The 18,099-nt window shown below is 52.2% G+C and overlaps 1 protein-coding gene across 1 annotated transcript; it reads right to left on the bottom strand.

The window, feature by feature from the left end:
• Window positions 1–3,005: 3,005 nt before the first annotated feature.
• LOC120383484 (zinc finger protein 501-like) lies at window positions 3,006–6,305 on the bottom strand. Its single transcript, XM_039501643.1, has 3 exons — window positions 6,258–6,305; window positions 5,597–5,710; window positions 3,006–5,280 (listed from the first exon to the last, which is right to left on the bottom strand). The coding sequence occupies exons 1-3, from the start codon at window positions 6,289–6,291 to the stop codon at window positions 4,040–4,042; spliced, it is 1,389 nt and encodes a 462-aa protein (XP_039357577.1). The 5' UTR covers window positions 6,292–6,305; the 3' UTR covers window positions 3,006–4,039.
• Between the last annotated feature and the right edge of the window lie 11,794 nt (window positions 6,306–18,099).

Below are 18,099 nucleotides of genomic sequence, written 5' to 3' on the forward strand. Positions count from 1 at the left end.
CCTTAAAAGAGAGTATTTTCTAGTCCTCGGTGGGCCATAGACTGACACAGGTGAATGATCTCTTCTCTTTACAGTTTCTCAGGTACCCACTTTTCCTCTCCCGTTTTCTTATTCACTGCAGAACCCCCTTTCATACTCCAGGTTCCCCATCTTTAGGTTTAGCCTCCTGTTTTATGGAGCCCTAGACCCTTTAAATCACCACCCAAATCCTGGGGCTCCCGGCTGCTGCTGCTATCTCGGGGCTCTGGCAGCGATTTAAAGGGGCAGGGGCTCTGGCTGCCACTACTGCAGCAGAGCCCTGGGCCGTTTACATCAATGCCGGAGCCCCGGGGCTTCCGGCCGCTGCCGCAGCTTCCGCCATGATTTACAGAGCTTGGGACTCCCAGCCACTGCTACCGCAGCCAGAGTCCCGGGCCCTTTAAATCTCAGTGTAAAGGGCCCAGGGATTTAAAGATCCCACCAATTCCGGTTGAGGCCCCTCCCTCTACTCAGGACTCCAGCATATCGCTAAATCCTTTAAGTCACTTTCACCCCTGACCATTGGAAAGGAAACAGATACGGGGGGGGGAAGGCCGGTGGCAAAACCTCAAATCGCAAATGCCAGGGGCAGTTCAGGATTTAGCCAAAGCCGAAGCAGTTGAGGATGTCAGCTGGTTCCTCCTCTCTGTTTTGCCCTGATCAACTTCCCTTTCAGGATCAGGATGATGAAAGCCCAACGGTGCCATGTGGGTCCTCCTGGCTGCACTGTACTGAGTGCGACTAGCTGGACACTCAGGAACTTACCAAACGACACAGCAACATCAGCCAGTTTTCTACTCCCAGCCTTGCGCCCCAAGAATGTGCATGTTGAACTGCTCAGTCTGGTCACTGAGATGGACAAACTCAGTCATTAGTGGGTCACCCCCACAAAGGGGCCGGATTAGGCCACAGCCTTGTTCTCTCCAGTCACATCCCCCAAACACTTCAATGAAAACACACAGGTCCAGACAAAACACTAAAACCACTTTACTAACTGGAGCAAGGGGGTTTTCAGGGATTACGAGGGAGAAGGATGTCAAAGGTCAGAACTGGTTAAAACTAGAAAATTGCGGTTCACAGTTCTAAAACTAGAACTGTTGCAGGCAGTTCACAGTTCTGAGTACCCAGGCTGGATTTCTTCCAGACTTGGTCCGTCCTCCCTACTCCACGGCCCCTGTTGCCTTTGAAGGCGGATTCTTGCCTTCTGTAAAGATGGGAGGAGAGGTAAAAATGGAGGCAATTCTCCCTTGTGCTTTTGTACCACTCTCCTCTTTGAGGTTCACCCCCCAGCCAGGGGGGAGGCGACAATCAGTCTGTGGCCTAATTGAGCGTCCAGCCATCGTTCTGGTGAACTATAACTCTCTTGTTCCCAGCACCACAGCTGGTGAAGGGCCGGCTGAGCAATTACTGGCCACTTAGCACCTAGCTGGTGTGCAGGTGCCACTGTCTCTGGGGAGCTCGTCTGTGGGCGTTTTCCAGCTTTACAGCATGTAACAAACATACAGCAAACTCTCCGAGCTCCATGGACAGTGCGGACAGACACATTTTAATGGAACAACAATATTCAGCAGGCGATAACTTTCCCTATGATACCTCACAGGACATACTTTGGAGAAGATTTATCATTTTGTAAATGTGGTGACCATAATAGTGTAGACCAGTGGTTCTCAAATGTGTTTCATCAGCCACTCACCGCCCCAGATTCTTTGTGTCTTTGGTCATTACGCCCGCACCCTCACAAGCACATATATCGCCACCCAGCTGTAATGGCAGAGCAATTGCTGGTGAAGGTCACAGCTCTGAAGCCCTCCAACAGCAGCACAGAAGTGAGGGTGGCCACGTGAAAAGTGATGTTCCTCAATAAGCAGACTTATCACCCCATTGACACCTACTTCTGTGCTGCTGCTCCACCTCTGTTTGAGAGCCTGAGCATTTATCCCCACCTCCCAGATGGGCCTGTTCCTCCTTCATGAGCCCCAGCCACCTGGGGACGACAGCCAGTGCTCTTTAAAAAACAAAAAACAAAAACAACCCACAGAGGTCACGCCTCCCTTGACACATTCCTGTCCCTCCATTGGGAGGCTCTGCCCACAGTTTGAGAATTGCTAGTGTAGAGAGTCACCGTGGGGACTGGTAGCCAAGATGGTAACACCTGCTACTTTCCGTCTCCGGGATCCCCACAGAAAATGTCCGAGCAGGAGAGGGGAACAGATCCGATTAACACTAACCTCGCAAAACACATTTTGGTGATTTCAGCTATAAACATTCCCTCCATCTTTCAGCCCCTACCCTGAGCGAATGCAATGACACTGAGCTAGAACTAGGCAGGAGGCACAGCTGACAGGTATAATCTCTGAATTATTGATCCCTGATTTAACAGAATACAGGAACTCTTTGGATAGCTAAACATAGACTACTCCAGTTACCCCTCTTAGAATCATAGAATATCAGGGTTGGAAGGGACCTCAGAAGGTATCTACTCCAACCCCCTGCTCAAAGCAGGACCAACCCCAACTAAATCATCCCAGCCAGGGCTTTGTCAAGCCTGACCTTAAAAACCTCTAAGGAAGGAGATTCCACCACCTCTCTACGTAACCCATTCCAGTGCTTCACCACCCTCCTAGTGAAAATTTTTTTTCTAATACCCAGCCTAAACTTTCCTCACCCAATTTGAGATCATTACTCCTTGTTCTGTCAGCTGGTACTAATGAGCACAGTCTAGATCCATCCTCTTTGGAACCCTTTCAGGTAGTTGAAAGCAGCTACCAAATCCCCCGTCTTTCTTCACTTCTGTAGACTAAACCCCCGTTCTCTCAGCCTCTCCTCATGAGTCATGTGCTCTAACCCCTAATCATTTCTGCTGCCCTCTGCTGGACTCTTTCCAATTTTTCCACATCCCTCTTGTAGTGTGGGGCCCAAAACTGGACATAATACTCCAGAGGAGGCCTCACCAATGTTGAATAGAGGGGAATGATCACGTCCCTCAATCTCCTGGCAATGCCCCTACTTACAGCTCAAAAGTCAAGGAATAACACATCCACTGCTTTTCCCTCATCCACAGAGCCACTTATCTCCTCATAGAAGGCAATTAGTTACTCAGCCATGACTTGCCCTCTTCTTTCAAGTCTTTCAAAAAACATATTTACATGTTAAACTCTAGCTTACTAAGGTGGACATACTTTTAAAATCTCTCTCTAAAAGCTGAATCTGAGTGAATTACATTCAAGTTGCTTAATCTTTTGTTGACATGTGCCAGAGAAGTTTAAATCCTGTGTGGATCTTTCCATGTTTAATGAGGTCAGACCCCTATATGAAACTTTTCCCGCAGTCCAAGCACCTCTGGAATCTCTCTTGTGTGGATTGCCTGATGTTGAACAAGCTCTGACCTTTGTATGTAACCTTTCCCACAGTCCAAGCATTTGTGGGGTCTCTCTCCTGTGTGGATTGCCTGATGTTCAACAAGGTTTGACTGTCTTTTGAAACTTTTCCCACACTGCAAGCACTTGTGGGGTCTCTCTCCTGTGTGGATTGCCTGATGTTGAATAAGATGTGACCTTTGTATGAAACTTTTCCCACAGTCCAAGCAATTGTGGGGTCTCTCTCCTGTGTGGATTGCCTGATGCTTAACAAGGTTTGAACTCTCTGTGAAACATTTCCCACACTGCAAGCACTTGTGGGGTCTGTCTCCTGTGTGGACTGCCTGATGCTTAACAAGGTGTGACCTTCTTAAGAAACTTTTCCCACAGTCCAAGCAATTGTGGGGTCTCTCTCCTGTGTGGAGTGCCTGATGCTTAACAAGGTTTGACCTCTCTGTGAAACATTTCCCACAGTCCAAGCACTTGTGGGGGTTCTCTCCTGTGTGGATTGCTTGATGTTGAATAAGATGTGACCTTCGTATGAAACTTTTCCCACACTCCAAGCACTTGTGGGGTCTCTCTCCTGTGTGTATTGCCTGATGTTTAACAAGGTGTGACCTTCTTAGGAAACTTTTCCCACAGTCCAAGCACTTGTGGGGTCTCCCTCACGTGTGAATTGTCTGATGATAAACAAAGCTTGACCTTCGTATGAAACTTTTCCCACAGTCCAAGCACTTGTGCGGTCTCGCTCCTGTGTGTAATGCCTGATGACGAACTAAGTGTGACCTTCTTATGAAACTTTTCCCACACTCCAAGCACTTGTGCGGTCTCGCTCCTGTGTGTAATGCCTGATGACAAACTAAGTGTGATCTTCTTATGAAACTTTTCCCACAGTCCAAGCACTTGTGGGGTCTCTCTCGTGTGTGGATTGCCTGATGCTTAACAAAGCTTGACCTTTGTAAGAAACTTTTCCCACAGTCCAAGCACTTGTGGAGTCTCTCTCCTGTGTGGATTGCCTGATGCTTAACAAGGTTGGAGCTTTGTAAGAAACTTTTCCCACAGTCCAAGCACTTGTAGGGTCTCTCTCCCGTGTGTAATGCCTGATGACGAACTAGGTGTGACCTTCGTATGAAACTTTTCCCACAGTCCAAGCACTTGTGGGGTCTCTCTCCTGTGTGTATTGCCTGATGTTGAATAAGATGTGACCTTCGTATGAAACTTTTCCCACAGTCCAAGCAATTGTGGGGTCTCTCTCCTGTGTGGATTGCCTGATGCTTAACAAGGTTTGAACTCTCTGTGAAACATTTCCCACAGTCCAAGCACTTGTGGGGTCTGTCTCCTGTGTGGACTGCCTGATGCTTAACAAGGTGTGACCTTCTTAGGAAACTTTTCCCACAGTCCAAGCACTTGTGGGGTCTCTCCCCACTGTGGCTTAACTGATGTCTAATTATTTGTGTCTTCGAAATGCAACATTTCCCGTACTCGAGGGATTGAGAGGGTTTTTCTCCAGTGTGGCCTCTCCCATGGTTATTAAGATCTGAGAGCTTATTGAAGCTTTCCCCACGGTCCAAGCATTGAAGGGGTTTCTCTCCAGTAAGGATTGTCTGATGAGTCACAAGCTGTGATCTCACAATGAACCCTTTTGAACACTGAAGGTAGTGCCAGGGTGTCTCTTCCTTGGCATCCTCCTCTTCTCCCCCACTGTTAATAGATTCATCCACTTTCTTCCCTGAGTGGTTTCCTAGCAGCCTCTCTGACCTGTGCCAATTTCCACAGGCTTCTTTGGGTTCGAAGCACTGGGAAAAATTCCCTTCAGCTCTTCCCACAAACGTCCCCTGCGGTTCCACTTCCCCGGGAACTTCCTCATGATGATTCCCCTCCTCATTCTCACTCCCTCGCTCAGCACCTGCTGGGAGAGACACAATCCAGTCATAAGTCATTGTGCTGGGGAGAAAGAGGAATAGCACAGAGGGAAAACCCAACACAAAGATTGAGCAATTGGACTCCTCCTCCACATCCCACCCAAACACTCACAGGGAAGGAAAACTGGGAATCAAACTCCTGCAGGTAAGAGGCTGGGTGGAATGGCATGAGCTATATCTGATGACTGCAGCCCTGTCCTGGCTGAGATGAGGAAGAACTGTGGGTGTTTATTCACACCATATTTGGGGATTCTCAACTTTTTCCTTCATTCCCTAGATGGTTTCTGTGTCAGTCCTCACCTCTATGGATGCATCTCGGAAGCCTTCTTTCCTCGCAGGCCTGGAGATCAGGCAACCAAGGCTCTTCCCCTCGTTCCAGCCGGACAATCAGTTCAGGTTTGGTTAGGGGGAATCCTGTGCAGAGGGTGAAATCAGACCAGATCAGGGTGCATGGAGCATTGGTGTAGTATTTGTCAGAAAGGACATTCTGTGAGCGGAACCTGTCCCTGTGCTCTGCTGGAGGAACGTGGAATCCAAGAAGATGGGAAAACGGTCACTGAGCCCCCTTGCAGAGAGGAATTTGTCTGGGGAGGTGAGTTGAATTATTACTACACCCTCACTAGGCGTTCCCACGATCTGTGCGCTCCCCAGGGCTGGAGCTAGTCCCAACGAGGGAAGTGAATAGGGATTGTGTGTGCAGCCGAGAAACAACACAGACAGGACAATGCTCGATTAATGCCCCTTTGAAAGCTGGAGAGGTGGGGATGGTTTAGCTTGTCCCTTGGGTGTTGACAGCCATGTCCCACTGCAGAGGGCAAGGAGATGCATGTCTCCCTCACACGGCAGCTGTGCATTATGGAACCCACTCACCTCTGATTTAACTGACATGGGAAGAACATGACCACATATAGACACAAACCGCCCACGGCTTCTAGTATCTGAGGGGACAGGAATCCCTTACCCAGCGAGGACACCGTCTCGTAGTTCTCCTGCATGACGTCCCTGTAGAGGGCTCTCTGAGCGGGGTCCAGCAGAGCCCCCTGCTCCTGGGTGAAATACACAGCCACCTCCTCGAAGGTCACTGGCATCTGAAACAACAAAAGGCCCCGGTCATTACCTGCTGCTCGAGCCACAATCCCAATAGTCACGTGGGAGGAAGGATAAAGAAATGGAAGCTCTGGGAGGGCCACAGTTGCAGAATCCCACCCCCACCCTGCTCAGAGCAGCCAGGAGGCTTCAGGGGGTGGGAGAAGGTGAGAGCTCCTTGTCCCCCCAGCACACGGAGCAGGGCAGGGTCTTCTCATTTCCCACACTCCTGCCAGCCACAGGGTGATACGGGAAGCAGAGCTCTGAGCCGGGGACAGGGACACCCCCCAGACTCTTCAGACCCTCCCAGTAACAGTATCTCTGAGCCAAATGCTAGAAAAAGAGCAGAACTAAAGGGGTCACTTTGGGGGATTTCCCCGCACTGCCCTGTAAACTCCTCTCCCTGAGGAACAGCCGGAGCCCTCTGGTGGCATCACCTGAAGAACGAGCTGCCCTGGACTCCTGCAGCAGCCCCCAGGGACAGGCAGGCAGAGGCTGAGCCCAGTGGCCCATCCACACTCCCTGCCTGCCCAAAGCAGCAGTGACTCCGGTGGGGCTGAGATGTGAATCCTGCCCAGAAATCAGACCAGGGCCCCGGGCAGACCCCAAAACTCATGAGACACAGACCCCGCCAGCACGGGGGTGTCTGACAATAACACACACTGGGAACAGGGTGGGGGGGCTGTCCCCCTTCCGCCTCCCCACATTCCCCTTCCCTCGCAGTGCCCCCCACTCACATCTTCCCCCATTCCAGCCTCGCTCCCCTCAGCCCCACAATGGCCCCGATCCCCCCGCATCGCCCCATCTTCCCTTCAGTGCGCCCCGCCCCCATCTCAGCCTGCCCCCCGCAGCCCCGCACCCGCCTCCTGCTCCCACCCCGCTCCCCCGCCTGCCCTCACCCCCGGCACCTCTTTAGCCTCCGCCCCCTGCAGCCCGAGGGTGCCGGGGGGGCGGTTCTCTCTCACCTTCCCTCCGAGCGGGGCCCCCCGGGGCAGGGGCCGGGCCGGGCTGGGGGCTCTGCCCTGGGAGAGGCTCCTGGGGGGGAGCAGCGGGAAGGGCCCTGCTGGAGATTCCCCTCTCCCGGCTGCAGCCAGGGCTCCGGGCTCCCAGCACCAGCCGCCCCCCGGGGCTCGGGGATCTCGCCAGGAGCCTGGGAGCCAGAGTCACCGCAGCGGCTGCGAGTCACTTCCTGCGGCCGGGCCTGAGCCCAGCGCTCGCTGCCCCGGAACCGCCTCCAGGCTGCTCCTGGGTCCTAGCGCTCAACCCCGCTCCATGCAGCATCTCTGGGCGCGTGTTACCAGCACTGGGTGACCAGACAGCGAGTGTGAAAAATCAGGAGGGGATGGGGGGTAATAGGCACCTATAGAAGACCAAGCCCCAAACAGCAGGACTGTCCCTATTCAATTGGGACATTTGGTCACCCTACCAGCACTGGTGAAAAAGTTAGAGCTCACTGGGCTGGTGGAGTTATCCCTTGGGGGGAGGGATAACTCAGTGGTTTGAGCATTGGCCTGCTAAATCCAGGGTTCTGAGTTCAATCCTTGAGGAGACCACTTAGGGATCTGGGGCAAAAATTGGTCCTGCTAGTAAAGGCAGGGGGCTGGACTAGATGGTCCCTTCCAGCTCTAGGAGATTGGTATATCTCCAATTATTAGCCAGACTTGTGGGAGAGAGGGGGAAGGGTAACAGCAGAAACACACCTTCATATCCCCCAGGGTGCATGGCTGGCCTGAGGGCCTTAGCCCCTGGGGGGATCCTCATCTGGCACCCCCTTTGCCACTAATCCTTGCCCCCTTCTGCACCCTAACTCCTACACTGTGCCCCAACCCCTACATTTTGCCACCTTCACCCCAACCTCTCCACAGTGCCACCTTCACCTTAACCCCTGCACTTCCCTGCCACCTGCGCCCCCAACCCCAGCCCTGCACTGCCCTGCCACCTGCGCCCCCAACCCCAGCCCTGCACTGCCCATGTGCCTGCCACACCATTGTCCTGCCAAAGTCCCCCCACCCCTTTATGCCCAGCAACTCCCATGCCCAGTGGCCTCCCACCCAGACTCCCCACACTGCCCAGCACCCCCTCACAGCCCCCACCCACAACTGTCCAGCCTGCCATATTCCCCAGGGCTTTCAGAACCAACAAATTAAAAATTTTGTGCACAATATTTTAAAATTCTGTCCATATTATTTGTCAATACCAGGGCCGTGCCTAGCTATTCTGGGCCCCTACACAACCCCCCTGGGGGAGGGGGGAAGCCCCAGGCCTCCACAGGGGGGTTGGCCAGGGAGACAGGGAGGAACCACCCCCCAGCACTCACCGGGGTCACTGCTGGGGCCAGGTCTCTGTACTTCTTGCCACCGGTGAGTGTAGGCCAGGCCCTGCTGCAGAGTCCTCAGGGGCGGGGCTGGAGTGGGGCACAGGCAGGAAGAGGCGGGGTGGGGTAAAACCAGGGCAGGGGCTTTGGTGCCCCAAACTTCCTGGTGCCCCACATAGCTGCACACTTTGTGGACGGCCCCCTGGGTCCTGGTCAGTACACACATGTGGAGGCTCCAGCATGGCAGTGGGAAGCATTGGCCCCTGGCTGCACGGAGGTGGGAGATCACCCTGCAGCCTTCCCCCTCCCCTCCCCTCCTAGGCGAGGGACTTGGCAGTGACATACCTCGGTGTGCAGGTCAAAAGGCCACAGGGAAGCGTTTCACATGGTGGCTGGCATATCATCCAGGACCCAAAATAGCTGATATCAATGGCTGAGTCCAGCCCTCACCGGGCCCTTGCCTGCCAGCGCTCTGGGCCATCACCTCCCAAATGGCCTTTCATCCTCCCTAGAATGGAACATTTCCCTCTAGGCCTGAACAGCCCAGCAGTGCTTGGGGTGCGCAGTGTAGGAAGAACAGGAATTCTCTTCAGGCACCAGCCTTTTTTTTCTGCCCTGATTCACACAGGACTTGTCTACACCACACCGAGTTTTAGCGATGAGGCCATGTCCATGCAGCCTCGTCGCTAAAAGCCAGCGTGTGTAAATTCTCTTTGTCGGCCAAATACTTCCAGTCCCACTGTCAAGGTATGATTCCCCACTTTGAACTTTAGCGTCCAAAAGTGGGGACCTGCATGTACCCTTCTAAGCTTAAATCCTAGCTTAGATCTGATAGCACTGCCACCAACCAAAAAGAGAGTGTTTTGGTACACTTTCCATTCCCCCCAAACCTTTCCCTGGGGAACACAGATCCAAACTCCTTGGATCTTAACACAAGGAGAAATTAACCATCCCTCCTCCTCCCTCCCCGCCAATCCCTGGTGAGTCCAGACCCAATTTCCTGGATCTTAAAACAAAGAAAAATCAATCAGGTTCTTAAAAAGAAAGCTTTTAATTAAAGAAAAAGAAAAGGTAAAAATTATTTCTGTAAAATCAGGATGGAAATGCTTACAGGGTATTCAGCTTATATAGACTAGAGGGACTCCCTCCCCCCTAGCATAAGTACAAGTTACAGCAAACAGAGATAACAAATCCTTCCAGCAAAATACACATTTACAATAAAGAAAACAAAAATCTGCCTTCTAGCTCAGTGGTTTGAGCATTGACTTCCTAAACCCAGGGTTGTGAGTTCAATCCTTGAGGGGGCTATTTAGGGATTGGTCCTGCTTTCAGCAGAGAGTTGGACTTAGATGATCTCCTGAGGGTCCCTTCTGACCCTGATATTCTATGAAAAGCTAGTACTTACTATCTTGCACATGAGAAACTGTTTCAGAAAGATTGGAGAAACCTGGTTGCATGTCTGGCCCCTCTTAGATCCAAGGGACAACAACCAAACAAAGAACACAAAATAAAGACTTCCTTCCAACAAGATTTGAAAGTATCCTGTCCCTTCATTGGTCCTCTGGTCAGGTGTCAACCAGGTTTACTGAGCTTCTTAACCCTTTACAGGTAAAAGAGACATTAACCCTTAACTATCTGTTTATGACACCCACAAGCGGCGTTTGCGCTACCGGCAAAGCTGTGTTCACACTGCCACTTGCTGCGGCAAAACTTTTGTCTTTCAGATGGGGGAGCTTTTTAAAGTACCCAGGAAAGACAAGAGCTTTGTTGACAACTTAGCAGCAAAGACAATCCCATACCTGGTTGCCACACACGGCTCTGTGGGGCCATACTGGGGATAACTCGGCACCCGCTTTCAACAGTGCCAGCCAAGTGGCTCTTGGTTAGGATGATTTAAGGCAGTTTTTAAAGGTCTTTCCCATAGGTGAGGCAGCATGTGCTGCATTCTTGAAAGGCCCTTTAAAGTCCCACTTGACTAGGGTGACCAGATGAGAGACACGAAATATCAGGATGCGGGCGCGGGGTGGGGGCTGGCAGGCGCAAAAACAAACAAAAAAAGAGCCAGTGGCAGAGGAAAAAGCAAACAAAAAAGCAAAAGTGCCACCGGAGCATAGCACCCACCGGCTGAGCACCCACCGGCAGCTCCACCCCCCACCCCCCTGCACCAGCTCCCCTCCGCTGCGCCTCCACCTCCCCTGAGCTGGCTGCCGCATCCTGCTTCTCCCCCTTCCCTCCAGTGCTTGCGCCGCCATACAGCTGATTAGCGCAAGCCTAGGAGGGAGGGGCGAGGAGGAGGAGGAATGCGGCGTCTTTGGGGAAGAGGCGGGGCCAGGGCGGGAATTTGGGGAGGGATCCAATGGGGGAGGGAAGGGGTGGTGTCGGGGAGGGGCCGGGAGGGCGCGAGGGCAAAATGTGGGGACAGTTTGTGTCCTGACCGATGTTCAGTCGGGACGCAGGACAAACAAGTAAATATCGGGACAGTCCTGATAAAATCGGGACGTCTGGTCACCCTGCTCTCGACTCTACACTATTTAGAACTCTCCCTTGTTCAAACTGCTTCCGGCCAGAGAGACAGAGCTGCAGACACTTGGATCCTCAAGAAAAAAATAAATGTCCCTTTCCCCTAAGTAAAAGTGTTCAGCTACTCCAGCCTTGTTAAGAGTGAATCCACCTTCTTCCCCAGCTAACAGGTCGCTCCCTCCCTTGCACTCTGCATCCCTGATTGCTGCTTTTCTGCTCCAGGTACATCCATAGGCGCTGACTCCGGGGGTGCTCTGGGGCTGGGGCACTCATGGGGAAAAATTGGTGGGTGCTCCACACCCACTGGCAGCTCCCCGGCCCACCCCCTGACCCCAGCTCACCTCCACCTCTGCTCCGCCTCTCCCTGCTCCCCTGAGCGTCCTGCGGCTCCGCTTCTCCCCCCAGCTCCCAGCACTTGCTACTGCAAAACAGCTGTTACACGGCGGCAAGTGCTGGGAGGGGGCGGGAGGAGGGGGAATGTCTTGCGCTTGGGGAAGAGGTGGGGCTGGGGTGTGGATTTGGGGAAGGAGTCCAATGGGACAGGGAGGGGGCAGATGTTTGGCAGGGGTGTAATAAAGGTAATAATTGGAGATATACCAATCTCCTAGAACTGGAAGGGACCTCAAAAGGTCATCGAGTCCAGCCCCCTGCCTTCACTAGCAGGACCAATTTTTGCCCCAGATCCCTAAGTGGCCTCCTCAAGGATTGAACTCACAACCCTGGGTTTAGCAGGCCAATGCTCAAACCACTGAGCTATCCCAGTGGTGGGGCAGTTGGGGTTGGGTCAGGGGCGTTGAGCACCCCCTAACACCAGGAAAAGTTGGTGCCCATGGGTACATTCCCCCACTTTTGTTTTAGTGCAGTTTCCTGTTGACAGACATATTGTTAATCACAGAATAACAGGGTTGAAAGGGACCTCAGGAGGTATCTAGCCAAACCCCCTGCTCAAAGCAGGACCAATCCCCAGACAAATTTTGGCCCCAAATCCCTAAATGACCCCCTCAAGGATTGAACTCACAACCTCGGGTTTAGCAGGCCAACACTCAAAACACTGAGCTATCCCCTTCCCACCCGTAAGCAGGAAAAGCAAATGCCCCCTTCTTTTATATTCCTGTAACTGTCCCTCCTCCCCAGCCAGGTTATGTGTGTACCTCTCCCTCCTCCCAGCCCACGTCTGCTGCTGATCCCTGCTGGGGAAGGGAGGGGAGGGAAACAGCCAAAGAGGATCCTCAGCGTCTGGCCTTCAACTTCAGAGCAGAGGGAGGCAGAGTGAAAAGGAGATTGCAGGGAGTTGCCCGCAGAGCAGCGGGCACAGGTGGGAGAGGTGCAGATGCAGAATGGGGCAGTTCGGAACAGCTGCTCCCTCCGGGGGCACCAGCCTGCTCCCCAGGAAGCCCCAGCACATTCCCTGCTGGCATAGGTGTGGCCTTCTGCTGGCGCCGGTGGGTGCTCGACCCCCCCTCACCCCACCCCCATTCCAACCCCTTCCCCAAAGTCCCCACCCCAACTCCACCCCGTTCCTCCCCCATTCCAGTGGTCCCCAACCTTTGGGTGGCCAGTAGCACAATCATGTTTTCAGAAGAGTGGGGGGGGGGGCACCAACAATTTTTCAAGCCTTATTTTGTATTTGTACATTAAATAAGACAAAAAACATCAGAATTTATATTATAGAATATATGAATCCATAAGATGAAAAGGGCAATTTTACATGTTAAAGGTATTAATTAAATTATTAGGCAATTATTCTTTCACCATAAGAAAAATTACAAAATAAATATCATACACAGTTTTCATCTTATTTATTTTAAAAAAAAGTAAAACATTCTTGAACTGCTGGTTCAAATATATTTATAATTCTTAGTTTAACATAGAACGAAGCCTGCAGTCCCAGAGTTCTCTGTCCTCCGCAAGCACAGTGACACGGTCTCTCTCCGGCTTAAGCCGCGGCACTGTGCTTGCCGGGGATCGAGAACACCAGCGCCCGCAGCCTGCAGCACCGGAGAACCCGGAGAGAAGCCGCACCCCCATGCCGGCCGGGCACAGAGAACAGCGGCACCCGCAGACTGCAGGCCCAGAGTTCTCTGTCCCTGGCAGACTCGAGGCCGCGGCTTCTCTCTCCTACTAGGCACTAGGTGGGCGCACATAAATGCCCCAGCGGGCACCATGGCGCCTGCAGGCACTGCGCTGGGGACCACAGCCCTATTCCAACCCTTTTCCCAAATCCCTGTCCTGACTTCACCTCTTCCCTGCCACCTCCCCTAAGCACGTCACATTTCCACTCCTCCCCTCTCCCTCCCGGAGCTGTTTTGCGGCGGCAAGCGCTGAGAGGGGAAGCGGGAATGCGGTGCGCTCAGGGGAGGAGGCGGAGGTGAGCTGGGGCAGGAAGTTTGGCTGCCGGTGGGTGCAGAGCACCCTCCAATTTTTCCCAGTGGGTGCCCCAGCCCTAGAGCACCCATGGAGTCAGCGCCTATGGCTGCTAGCTCACTGAGTCAGACAAAGACACTCCCCTCCTTGCTCTTTTCCTTTCCCAGCCCGGATCGCCCCACCCCAGCCAGGTTCCTCCTCCTCCACACCACAAAGACCCATGCCCGGCTCTACCAGGCTCGGCTCCAACCCCCCTCTTCCCAGCCTCCAGAGCCTGTTCCCAGCCTTGCTCAACCCCCCTGCCGGGCCTGACTCCCCCAGCCCTGCTCACTCACATGCTACAAACTTTTGCTCCTGGCTCTGGCTGGTCTCTAGGGCCCCCACCACAGGCAGGGACGGGCTCCGCACAGTTCTGAGCTCCCACGAGGAGGTGAGGGGGGCGCTGGGTAGAGCCAGAGCCCTCAGCCAGCCAGCTGAGGGATAATTCAATTCCAGAGGATGGGAACAGGGTCACTGAGCCCCCTTGGGAGACGCAGGCAATGTTGGGATATGTACATATATAACCCATCTATCCATGTAACATGTTATAGGTCTTGCGAGCTAGTGTGGCTGGAGTGTGTTTTGACATGAGTGCATGATTTGCATTTTGGCAACCAAAGCGAGAACTGAAGGGTGAATTGGTCAAAAAGAACTGTTTATAAAAAAACAGTTTTGTCATGTCCCTGGCAAAAAATGAAGAATTGGCAAGAAAGGAATAACACCAGCGGGACGGCTTTAAAACTGTGTAAGAACTGGAGAAAATGGCACCCCCTGGATCCTGGCTTCCTGCCCAAGACTGGCTCCTTGGAGTTGCAGATGAAGGCCCAGGACAACAGAGACTCCTCCTCCTCCTCCATATAATAAAGGGTTCCACACTAAAGGGTTCCACAAGCTCATAGACCTTCCACAGAGAATGGGATACGGCTGCTAGTCAGTATCCAATCCATCATTGCTCCGGATGGCTGCCAACACCATCGGTAATTTATTGTCCCAACCTTTGTCAGCGACGTGCACCACTTTGCAAAGGGCTTGCTTGATAGTCTGATCCATCCTTTCTAGTGTCCCTGACGATTGAGGATGGTGGGGGGATCGGCAGTTGTTGCTTTACTCCTAAAGCTTTTAACATTTTTATAATTACTTGTCGTATAAAATGTGCTCCATCATCTGAACCAATAACTTTTAGAGCCCCGTATCTACTAAACAGAACTTTCCACAACTTCTTGGGGGTGGTCTCTGCAGAATGATTCCTGGTGGAAACTGCGTCCACCCAGCCAGAAAAAGAATCTCTTATCACTAATAAATACTGATTCCCTCTTTGGGTCTTAATATAATCAACCTGTATTCTACTCCACGGCCCTGCAAGTCTTTGGTGCCACAAGGGTCCCACATTCGGTGGTCTATTTCCGTCTGCTGCCCATCTTATGCTGCTTTTAACCAAATTTTCTACGTCCTCTCGCACCTTAGGCCGCATTCCAAACTGGTTTTACCTTAAAAGAGAGTATTTTCTAGTCCTCGGTGGGCCATAGACTGACACAGGTGAATGATCTCTTCTCTTTACAGTTTCTCACGTACCCACTTTTCCTCTCCCGTTTTCTTATTCACTGCAGAACCCCCTTTCATACTCCAGGTTCCCCATCTTTAGGTTTAGCCTCCTGTTTTATGGAGCCCTAGACCCTTTAAATCACCACCCAAATCCTGGGGCTCCCGGCTGCTGCTGCTATCTCGGGGCTCTGGCAGCGATTTAAAGGGGCAGGGGCTCTGGCTGCCACTACTGCAGCAGAGCCCTGGGCCGTTTACATCAATGCCGGAGCCCCGGGGCTTCCGGCCGCTGCCGCAGCTTCCGCCATGATTTACAGAGCTTGGGACTCCCAGCCACTGCACCGCAGCCAGAGTCCCGGGCCCTTTAAATCTCAGTGTAAAGGGCCCAGGGATTTAAAGATCCCACCAATTCCGGTTGAGGCCCCTCCCTCTACTCAGGACTCCAGCATATCGCTAAATCCTTTAAGTCACTTTCACCCCTGACCATTGGAAAGGAAACAGATACGGGGGGGGAAGGCCGGTGGCAAAACCTCAAATCGCAAATGCCAGGGGCAGTTCAGGATTTAGCCAAAGCAGAAGCAGTTGAGGATGTCGGCTGGTTCCTCCTCTCTGTTTTGCCCTGATCAGCTTCCCTTTCAGGATCAGGATGATGAAAGCCCAACGGTGCCATGTGGGTCCTCCTGGCTGCACTGTACTGAGTGCGACTAGCTGGACACTCAGGAACTTGCCAAACGACACAGCAACATCAGCCAGTTTTCTCCTCCCAGCCTTGCGCCCCAAGAATGTGCATGTTGAACTGCTCAGTCTGGTCACTGAGATGGACAAACTCAGTCATTAGTGGGTCACCCCCACAAAGGGGCCGGATTAGGCCACAGCCTTGTTCTCTCCAGTCACATCCCCCAAACACTTCAATGAAAACACACAGGTCCAGACAAAACACTAAAACCACTTTACTAACTGGAGCAAGGGGGTTTTCAGGGATTAGGAGGGAGAAGGATGTCAAAGGTCAGAACTGGTTAAAACTAGAAAATTGCGGTTCACAGTTCTAAAACTAGAACTGTTGCAGGCAGTTCACAGTTCTGAGTACCCAGGCTGGATTTCTTCCAGACTTGGTCCGTCCTCCCTACTCCACGGCCCCTGTTGCCTTTGAAGGCGGATTCTTGCCTTCTGTAAAGATGGGAGGAGAGGTAAAAATGGAGGCAATTCTCCCTTGTGCTTTTGTACCACTCTCCTCTTTGAGGTTCACTCCCCAGCCAGGGGGGAGGCGACAATCAGTCTGTGGCCTAATTGAGCGTCCAGCCATCCTTCTGGTGAACTATAACTCTCTTGTTCCCAGCACCACAGCTGGTGAAGGGCAGGCTGAGCACATTACTGGCCACATAGCACCTAGCTGGTGTGCAGGTGCCACTGTCTCTGGGGAGCTCGTCTGTGGGCGTTTTCCAGCTTTACAGCATGTAACAAACATACAGCAAACTCTCCGAGCTCCATGGACAGTGCGGCTAGACACATTTTAATGGAACAACAATATTCAGCAGGCGATAACTTTCCCTATGATACCTCACAGGACATACTTTGGAGAAGATTTATCATTTTGTAAATGTGGTGACCATAATAGTGTAGACCAGTGGTTCTCAAATGTGTTTCATCAGCCACTCACCGCCCCAGATTCTTTGTGTCTTTGGTCATTACGCCCGCACCCTCACAAGCACATATATCGCCACCCAGCTGTAATGGCAGAGCAATTGCTGGTGAAGGTCACAGCTCTGAAGCCCTCCAACAGCAGCACAGAAGTGAGGGTGGCCATGTGAAAAGTGATGTTCCTCAATAAGCAGACTTATCACCCCATTGACACCTACTTCTGTGCTGCTGCTCCACCTCTGTTTGAGAGCCTGAGCATTTATCCCCACCTCCCAGATGGGCCTGTTCCTCCTTCATGAGCCCCAGCCACCTGGGGACGACAGCCAGTGCTCTTTAAAAAACAAACAACCCACACTGATCACGCCCCTCCCTTGACACATTCCTGAGCCTGCATTGGGAGGCCCTTCCCAGAGTTTGAGAATTGCTAGTGTAGAGAGTCACCGTGGGGATTGGTAGCCAAGATGGTAACACCTGCTACTTTCCGTCTCCGGGATCCCCACAGAAAATGTCCGAGCAGGAGAGGGGAACAGATCCGATTAACACTAACCTCGCAAAACACATTTTGGTGATTTCAGCTATAAACATTCCCTCCATCCTTCAGCCCCTACCCTGAGCGAATGCAATGACACTGAGCTAGAACTAGGCAGGAGGCACAGCTGACAGGTATAATCTCTGAATTATTGATCCCTGATTTAACAGAATACAGGAACTCTTTGGATAGCTAAACATAGACTACTACAGTTACCCCTCTTAGAATCATAGAATATCAGGGTTGGAAGGGACCTCAGAAGGTATCTACTCCAACCCCCTGCTCAAAGCAGGACCAACCCCAACTAAATCATCCCAGCCAGGGCTTTGTCAAGCCTGACCTTAAAAACCTCTAAGGAAGGAGATTCCACCACCTCTCTACGTAACCCATTCCAGTGCTTCACCACCCTCCTAGTGAAAAAGATTTTTCTAATACCCAACCTAAACTTTCCTCACCCAATTTGAGATCATTACTCCTTGTTCTGTCAGCTGGTACTAATGAGCACAGTCTAGATCCATCCTCTTTGGAACCCTTTCAGGTAGTTGAAAGCAGCTACCAAATCCCCCGTCTTTCTTCACTTCTGTAGACTAAACCCCCGTTCTCTCAGCCTCTCCTCATGAGTCATGTGCTCTAACCCCTAATCATTTCTGCTGCCCTCTGCTGGACTCTTTCCAATTTTTCCACATCCCTCTTGCAGTGTGGGGCCCAAAACTGGACATAATACTCCAGAGGAGGCCTCACCAATGTTGAATAGAGGGGAATGATCACGTCCCT

This window comes from Mauremys reevesii, linkage group 15 (genome assembly GCF_016161935.1).
Source record: "Mauremys reevesii isolate NIE-2019 linkage group 15, ASM1616193v1, whole genome shotgun sequence".
NCBI lineage: Eukaryota > Metazoa > Chordata > Testudines > Geoemydidae > Mauremys > Mauremys reevesii.

Bases quoted from the DNA above. Each gene is read 5' to 3' on its own strand.
- LOC120383484 (XM_039501643.1), bottom strand. From the start codon at position 6,291: ATGCAGGAGAACTACGAGACGGTGTCCTCGCTGG. The intron at 5,711-6,257 runs GTAAGGGATTCC...CCCTCTGCACAG, and splicing joins CGAGACGGTGTCCTCGCTGG to GATTCCCCCTAACCAAACCT. The intron at 5,281-5,596 runs GTGAGGACTGAC...CTCTCCCAGCAG, and splicing joins TCCGAGATGCATCCATAGAG to GTGCTGAGCGAGGGAGTGAG.